Source organism: Prunus avium, chromosome 1 (genome assembly GCF_965620075.1).
Source record: "Prunus avium chromosome 1, drPruAviu1.hap1.1, whole genome shotgun sequence".
Lineage (NCBI taxonomy): Eukaryota > Viridiplantae > Streptophyta > Magnoliopsida > Rosales > Rosaceae > Prunus > Prunus avium.
In genome coordinates, this window is record NC_142284.1 from 17,100,727 (window position 1) to 17,109,697 (window position 8,971).

The following is an 8,971-nucleotide window of genomic DNA, read 5'->3' on the forward strand; positions in this document are numbered from 1 at the left end:
TCCTTAAAGCTGGTTCATCCGTACGACTCGGTACGTTGAATGGTTGGCCAATATCGTACCGGTTTTGAAAAAGACTGGGGCCTTGAGGGTTTACACTGACTATAGAAATTTGAACCTCGCGACCCCCAAAGACGAGTATCCTATGCCTATGTCTGATCACTTGGTGGACGGAGCCGCGAAACACGAACTCCTTTCCTTTATGGACGGCCATGCTAATTACAACCAGATCTTTATCGCCGAGGACGATATCCACAAAACGGCGTTCAGATGTCCATGCACAATCGGAACCTACGAATGGGTGGTTATGCCATTTGGCCTAAAGAACTCTGGTGCAACATACCAGCGAGCCATTAACCTCATTTTCCACGACCTTATCGGCCGAACCGTTGCAGTCCACATTGACGACGTGCTCGTAAAGTCTCCATCCAAGGCCAACCACGTGGGACACCTCCGACAGGCTTTCGACCGAATGCGGGCACACGGCCTGAAGATGAACCCTAAGAAGTGCGCTTTCGGTGTCACGGCCGGGAACTTCCTTGGCTTCTTGGTTCACCAACAAGGGATCGAGGTAGATAAAAATAAAGTTACGGCCATTATGGCAGCACCTCCACCAAGGACCAAGAAGGAACTCCAGTCCTTCCTCGGTAAGGTCAACTTTTTGAGAAGTTTCATATCCAATTTGGCAGGAAAAATCCGGCCGTTAACTCCTCTGCTCAAACTGAAAGACACGGAATGGTTTGTATGGGAGGCCGAGCATCAAACGGCCCTCGACGAGATCAAAAGATATCTATCTCAACCACCGGTCCTTATGCCACCGAGGAGAGGGAGGCCTTTGAGGCTCTACATTTCGGTCTCTGAGGGTTCTAACGGCTGTCTGCTGGCCCAGAACAACGAGTCTGAGCGTGAGCAAGCTGTACACTATCTTAGCCGCACCCTTAATATAGCCGAGCTAAACTATTCACCGGTTGCAAAGTTATGCCTAGCGCTTTACTTCGCGGCCACTAAATTACGCCATGATATGCTTCCTTCGGTCATCCAGATCATCTCCAAGACCGATCTCATCAAGCATATGCTCACTAGACCGATCATACGCGGCCAGATTGGAAAATGGAAGATGGCATTGTCCGAGTTCACCTTCCAATATGTGGCTTAAAAGTCGGTCAAGGGTCAGGCTTTGGCTGACTTCCTGGCTCACCACCCAGCGCAAGGACAGGAGGAAGAATTGGAAGTCGAGATTGGTATGGCCCGCATGGAAAAGAACTACTGGACCATGTACTTCAATGGCTCAAGCACCGAGACCATGTCTGGGGCCGGAGTCGTGATCGAGTCCCCTCAAGGACAAAGGTGGCAGTTTGCATTCCAGCTTGATTTCAAATGCACCAATAATCAGGCCGAATACGAAGCACTTATCATCTGTCTCGAAATTCTGAAAGAAATGAAGGCAACCCATGTCTTGGTCTACGGTGATTCTCAGCTAGTAATTAACCAACTGATCGGGGAATACCAATGCACATGCGAGAATTTAACCATGTATTACGTAACGGCCCTCAATACGGCCGATGAGTTTTCTAGAATCTCCTTTGTTAATGTACCGCGCGCCGAAAACCATGAGGCCAATGAGATGGCCCAGGTAGCATGAGGCGTGAATATTCCGGACGGCGACCACGACCGCGTGATAAGACTGGCGCTACCCTATAGTGAAGTATAGGCAAGTGTCATCGGCCGAAATCACCGACGAAGTCAACACGGCCGAAGCAGACTGGCGCTACCCTATAGTGAAGTATCTGCTCAACCCCTCCCGCAACCATGAAAAGACCACGCGCTTCTGAACTCGGCGTTATTTGATTTATCAAAACGAGCTGTATCAAAAGGGGTCAGACGGCCTATTGCTCCTATGTCCCAGCACCGAAGACGTCAAAGTGATCATGACCGAATCTCATGAGGGAATTTGCGGCGCTCCTATACTCCAATAATATTTAACGAAAACAACATGTAGCTATCTAATCCTTCTTGTCACAACGTGCTACCATGAAAGTGTTGTTCACCCTAGCAGGAATGGGTCAAGTACCACTATATCGAAGTAGCTTATTGATGTTTCGTCCTCTCTCATAAGCGCATACACCGAGCTTTACAGCGATCCTGAGATTTTTGAGACTGTTCTTTGCAGCCGTGTATATCATTACGGGTCCACCAGATGCTTTTCCTTTTCCCTAAGCTCTAGGAGTTGCACTACAAGATACATAAGCGAAAATGGCTAGCTTGAATTAAATATAATCATGAGTGAGATCATAAAAGATCTCATTCATTCCGAGAATAACTTCAAAATCAAACGTCCCTATTTTGAAGTTTGATCCAGTGATCTTTCAATTTGCGAGAAATTAATTGAGGGAGTGTTGAAAGCTGTAAGGATTTGCAAAAGAAAGTATAATTACTTTCCAATAAACCGATTCTCAATTTGTTAAGAGAAAACAGTTTTTCCGTTTAACTTTATTCACAAAACTAACAAATAACATATGCAAGCTTCCACAATTAAGTATCACACCTTTGGGGAAGAAACTTATCAAGCAATTTAGGTATGATGCAATTTTTGGTTATTTCTTTAGGGTTTGAGTATTTAGATTTGGTTTTGTTGTGAAAAATTTGTTGATTCTCAAAACAAAAACAAGCACCTATCCATAAAATAACCAACCAAAACACAGTTCAAGAGAAAAACCCTAAAATTGCAGTGAATAGTGTTTTTGTGTGAACAGTGTTTTAGCCGTGAACAGTGTTTTAGGGGTTCTTGGTGTCCCTTTTTGAGGCAAAATACCTTTTTTAGGCATTTGTAGGGTTTTAAGGTCATCTGCTTGGTTAAAAACGTGTTTAAAGTTTTGAAAATATGAAAAACAAATCAAAAACATGCTTTTCTAGATTCATTAATATTCTTGATATTTTAGAAAACATGTTTAATCAATCTTCAAAATTTTAAACATAACCAAAAACTCATCAAACAGATATGAAAACATAGTAGGCATGCTTGAACAACGATTTCAGTGTGTGTGAATAACCTTAAGCTATGATACCAACTGTTAGATTTCTTTCTATGCGTGTTCAAGATCTTTCACACAATCTGAAATACGTATAAACATAAAGACATACCTTTAGCCATCTTCCTTGAGTACACGACCTCTGAACTCATCCAATCTGTAGCAGTAGCAATCCTATCAAGAACAGGAACGGCTCAAGACTTCTGCTCTCTCTCATAATCTGTTTCAGCTCTCTCTTTATGATGAGAATAGGTTTAGAGAACGTGTCTGATGAGAGCAGGGCCTTAAGCTTATATAGGGCTAGGTCAAGTCGTCTCTACTCATCACCGAGGGCGGACTTGACTAATCTTCCAAGCCCACCAAATCGGTTCACGCATAAAAGGAAACAAATAGGACCCCTTAATAGGCTTCAAAACCCTTCCTTATTTCACAAGGTTTTGGGCCTCAAGGTACAACTTAATTTAAACTCTTATCAAAACCTGATATGACTTAATATCTAGTGCACCGATCTAAATAGGAAAACATAACAAGATGCCTAGATGGAAAGAGATGTCTTGATTCAACTTTGGATGGCTCAAGGATTACTCCATTGTTGTTCAGAAAAAAGTAATCTAGAGATGAATAGGTAATGAATATTTTGATATTCTATTCCAAAGCTCCTTATTTCAAGATGCTACAGTGGATGATGACAGCATTGTTATTCAATGCAAGATGCACAATCTCTTGCACAATCACTGTTTTCAATTGCTAAAGCACTACCTTGAAACATGTTGCCATGGTTTAAAGCTTTACGTGTCTTAAAATTATATGGGGCTCATATTAAGGAGCTTCCAATTTCAATCGGAAAGCTGAAACACTTGAGGCATCTTGACATTTCGCAGACAAGAATCAAAAGTATCCCAAATTCTATTGGCAAGCTATATAACCTACACACATTAAGAGCAACACACTGCTATCTTGAAGGATTTTCAAAAGATGTGCAAAACTTTATCAACTTGAGATATGTTTATTGTGACGAGGGAACGAAATTTCCAGTTGGGGTATTAGGGAGATTAACTAGCCTTCGAAAATTACCTTACTCATATGAGAATTATAAGAGTAAATTGATTATTTGTAATTTGGAACATGTAAGGAATGGAGATGAGGCAAGGAAAGCTAAATTAAAGGATAAGAAAAACGTATGCCACTTTTTATTTAAATGGACAAAAAATAGGTCAACGACCAATAATAATGAAGCGGATGTACTAGAAGGCCTCCAGCCGCATTCTGAGTTGGACTCCACCAGGAACTCCACAACATAATGAAGTTCCTAAAATGAGTTCCATGAGCTGTACTAACTTACCTATATCATTTGCTAAATAGAGTGCCTTCCAAATCCATTCCACAAACTCCATATGAAATGTGGTTTGGGAAGAAATCAAGTCTTGGTTATATCAAGATTTGGGGTTGTCCAGCATATGTCAAAAGACAAGATGCGAATAATCTAAATGCAAGGTTAGTGAAGTGTAGATTTATAGGGTATCCCAAGGAAACTGTGGGATATTACTTCTATCACATTGACGAGCAAAATTTGTTTGGTGCAAGGTCAGCTACCTTCCTAGAAAGAGAATACACTCTTGATGGAAAAGCGGGATGTGAGATAGCACTCAAGGAATTGTCCAATGAGCTAGAAATCAACACTAAACTAAATGCAATCCCAGATCCATAAACTTGTTGTAACACAGACTCCATGTAGTTCAAGTAGGGCTAGCAGAATGCCTAAAAGGTATTATGGTTTCCTTCACAAAAACGAAGGAGAGTTAAATCTTCTAAGTAAATGTAAGGATATCGAAGACCCTTCGAACTACAATGAGGCAATGTCAGACATTGACTCATAGAAATGGCTTGGAGCCATGAAATCTGAAATGGGTTCTATGTATACCAACCAAGTCTGGACTCTAGTTGATCCTCCTCCTGGTATTGTACCAATAGGCAATAAATGGATCTTTAAGAGGAAGATAGGCTCAGATGGGAAAGTAGAAACGTATAAGGCAAGGCTAGTAGCAAAGCGCTACAAGCAGAGAGAGGGATTGACTATGAAGAAACCTTCTCTCATGTCACTATGACAAAGTCTATTCGGATTTTGCTTGCAATATCTACATACCATGATTATGAGATTTCTCAAGATAGATGTGAAGACGGATTTTCTGAATGGTCACCTTCAGGAAGAACTATACATAGATCAACCTGAAGGCTTCATTTCTAAAGTTGATAAGCATAAGGTATGCAAGCTACATAGATCCATTTATGGATTGATGCAAGGTTCTTGGAGTTGGAACATCCTATTTGATGAAGTTGTCAAACCATTTGACTTCGATCATTTACTTTACTGTTAATGGTGCGTTGATATTTAGTTTCAAGGTTGGCAAAATGAAACTGATTACTTGGTCATGTTCAAATGTAACTAAGTCATTTGCTTCATAAGTGGTGATGTGATTTTAGCATAATAATTATCACGAAAAGCATTTATAATTTTGTGACTGCTGCCGATGATAAGTGGTATCATAAATGCTGTCAATATGGGAGCGCATGAAACCAATTCAGTCCCTCCACCTTCATCGATGACTGTCAATTGTCATTTCACTCACACCGCTTGGGAAACGAAACAATAATTACTGATCTAAACCCAAAGTTGTCTTCGTCCATTGTCAAGTGGGTCACGCCGGTTGGGTTTATATGCGGCACTTTCTTCTTCCTCCCCAAACGACACCGTGATTATTAAATCCTCCACAGACCCTTTTCAGTCCCTCTTCTCCACATACCCTTTTTAGTCCCTCTTCTCCAACAACCAAGATGGATATTCCACATTTGGCATGGTTTAAGGTGCTGCTCGTGGTTGCAAAGCAGTCCTCTGAAGATCTGTACAGCATGGCGGGAACCTGCAAGTTATTTAAAGAAATGCTCAATGATCCTGAGATTTGGACAACCGTGTCAGTAGATAAGTACCAGTGGCATCAGGACTAGTACGGGTTTGATGAAGGCAAAATTGTTGAGTTCTTGCAAAAGTGCAAAGAACATAACAATCCAGAAATCATTTACAGAGAAGTTATTCATGGCTTCTTCCTATTGAAAGATGATGAGGGCATGAAGAACCTACGGGTGACGGCTATGGCAGGGCATAAGGATGCCTCCTACCTTGTTGGCTTGCTAGGGATGTTGAACCCTAGCGAGGGCAAGGAGAATGCGATGGAGTTTTTGTGCCATCTCAGCAAAACGAAGAAACTGAACATGCAAGCTTGCAGGGATTCAATAAGCACTTGACTGCGTTGGTATACAATGTCTGGCACCACGACTCCTCCTAAGCTTGCAAAGTTTACTGCAGACGAACGTTTTTTTTCAAGACTGCATTCACTGTGAGGGGCGAAGACTGGGGCAACGTAGGGGTGAAGACTGGGGCAACGTAGATGCTTGGAACTGCTGTGAACCCTGCAAATGGAAGAGGGAGCTGTTCTGCATCCAGCGCGAACTCCAGTAGATGACTGCGTGGGATTAAGGTCTATATACATGCTATGATAGGTGTTTTATTAATAAATTGTTGTTTTGGTTTTTAGTGTTTTTATGTAAAGGTGAAACCGTGTGAACTTTGTATTGTTTTTATTTGAAGTCTGTTTATGGTTTTGGGTCCTATATCGTTTCAGTAAGTGGTCTCACATGGGGAATTGCTGGTTCATATCCCCCAAACAGTCATTCGTTAAAGATGACAAACGGGCATATGGCAGGGAGGTTACGTGTTGTCAACCCGAAAAAGGATTATCCTTTCAGTCACTTCGTTGACAAGTGGATGTTTGACACATCCTTGATCTTCTAAGATACTCTGATGATCCCATAAATACCCCAAAAAAATTCCCCCTAATTTCCTAATTTGTCCTACATTTGAAACTATATTTGCAACAAAACAGAAGTGTAATTAAGTCATCCGGTAATCCCTTTTCACTAACATAATTATTTAAATATCACAATGTGGATCTACGACATAAGTGGAGGGTTTTTCCCAATTTGATTATAACCATCTACGACATTTCCCCATTATTTTCGGATTTGTCCAGCAATTTTTAGGATTTCTGAACCAAAAAAAAATAAAATTGAATCCCATAGTACGGAAATCCCTTTTCACTAACATAAAGAATTACATATCAATTTCCACAAAAAACATTTTGCCAACTATTAACCCAAAACTCCTGACGAAGTATTCATCCCCACACAGAGTTAGGAAATTTCCCAATTTTTTCCGTAATTTTCATGCTTTTTAAACGATTTTTGGGAAAAAAAACTGAATAAAATATACAAGAAATGCCAAGTGGAGGCGCTGGAGTGGGGAGCTGCAACCCTGACCGCCACGCGGCGCTTTCCCATGCCGCCACACGGCAGTTTTTCTATTTTTTAATCGTTTCCACTTAAATATTCAATTAAAAATCGAATTTGAGGGTGAAAAATTCCCGAAAAATTCCTCAGCGATCGGGACGAGATTTCCTTCGATGACATATCCGGAAAAAGGGCAGGGCAAACAAATTTGGATACGGGATTAATGTGATCGAACATATGAGAGTGTAGGGTTTACAAAGTGTATTAGTGTTTTCATTTGCATCATCCGAATGTAGGGTTGGTTCCCAAATTTTATTTTTCACTCGCTCCTAAACCAAGGTTTGTACTTTCCGTATGAAGTATTCATCCCCACACAGAGTTAGGAAATTTCCCAATTTTTTCCGTAATTTTCATGCATTTTTAACGATTTTTGGAAAAAAAAAATGAATAAAATATACAAGAAATGCCAAGTGGAGGCGCTGGAGTGGGGAGCTGCAAGCATGACCGCCACGCGGTGCATTCCCATGCCGCCACTCGCCAGTTTTACTATTTTGTAATCGTTTCCACTTAAATATTCAATTTTTAAACGACTTGAAGGGTGTAGGGGTTTGCCGCCTACGGTTTAGGGTTTACTGTGGAGTGCTTAGGGTTAAAAAATATTAAACCAATGCTTTTCTTTCCCGCTCATGGGTTAGGGTTAACAAAAAAAAAACATTCCTGCAAATTTTGAATTTGCCGCTCACAGTCACGGATTGTTACAACCAAAACAAGACAATTCAAACTTGAAACTCCATATTAGTTCTCCCCAAAAAATAAAATACAATTCCTTTTCAGATTTTAAGGAAAATTATTTGGGGGTTTTGAGCAAATTTTTGGAAGGGTTGTCATCTTCTGTTATCTTCATTTTCCCTTCTGGGCAAAGCCATGTCGAATTCTTCAACAAACACTCAAGGAAAGAGGTGTCGGCACTGCAATGCTGAGATGGTAATGCTAATTTCCAAATCTGAAAGGAATATGGGCAGACCGTATTGGAAGTGCTTCACAACATATGTAAGTATTATCTTCCCTAAGCCAATAACACTAACTCAGATCGGCCATTGCCTAAGCCAACGAAAACTGCTACAGAGTAGAAGAATTGGGTCTGACATTGTAATCCAAAACTGAAAAATGTAACTTTGTTATGTTTTTTTAGGGAGCTACAAGGTGTAATGGCTATGAATGGGTGACTGGAGGCAACATGCCAACTGAATCTCAAATTGAAAACCAACTGGATGTGAAGGAACTTAATGCATATGCTGAAGTCATCCGTATAGTGAAGGGCATTAAAAAAATCCTCCTACTGTTGTTAGTTCTATCATTTCTGAATTTGGCAGTTCAAGTGATGAAGAAGTAAGAAACTTTTTGCGTCTGGAAATCTTCAAGAATATATATTTTTAAATTGTGTTCTCTTTTGGCTTTTCAAATATATATTTTGTAATTTTCTAATCCGGACAGCTATGAAATATGAAGAAGTGTTTGCAAATCTACTATTATGAATTAATCATTGAGCATAATTAGGAAATGAATTTTTGAACGTTTGATATGCCTGCATCTTGAACTTCACA

General features: G+C 40.5%; 1 protein-coding gene across 1 annotated transcript; it reads left to right on the forward strand.

Moving 5' to 3' along the window:
* Window positions 1-595: 595 nt before the first annotated feature.
* LOC148297439 (uncharacterized) lies at window positions 596-8,760 on the forward strand. Its single transcript, XM_088247056.1, has 3 exons — window positions 596-1,030; window positions 1,157-1,630; window positions 8,560-8,760. Exons 1-3 carry the CDS (start codon window positions 596-598, stop codon window positions 8,758-8,760), a joined length of 1,110 nt encoding a protein of 369 aa, XP_088103182.1.
* The last annotated feature ends 211 nt before the right edge of the window (window positions 8,761-8,971 follow it).

Excerpts from the sequence above, each read along its gene's own strand:
- LOC148297439 (XM_088247056.1), top strand. The coding sequence starts at position 596 with ATGGCAGCACCTCCACCAAGGACCAAGAAGGAACTCCAGTCCTTCCTC. Across the intron at positions 1,031-1,156 it reads GCCATGATATGCTTCCTTCG|TCGGTCAAGGGTCAGGCTTT; the intron begins GTCATCCAGATC and ends GTGGCTTAAAAG. Across the intron at positions 1,631-8,559 it reads AGGCCAATGAGATGGCCCAG|GGAGCTACAAGGTGTAATGG; the intron begins GTAGCATGAGGC and ends ATGTTTTTTTAG.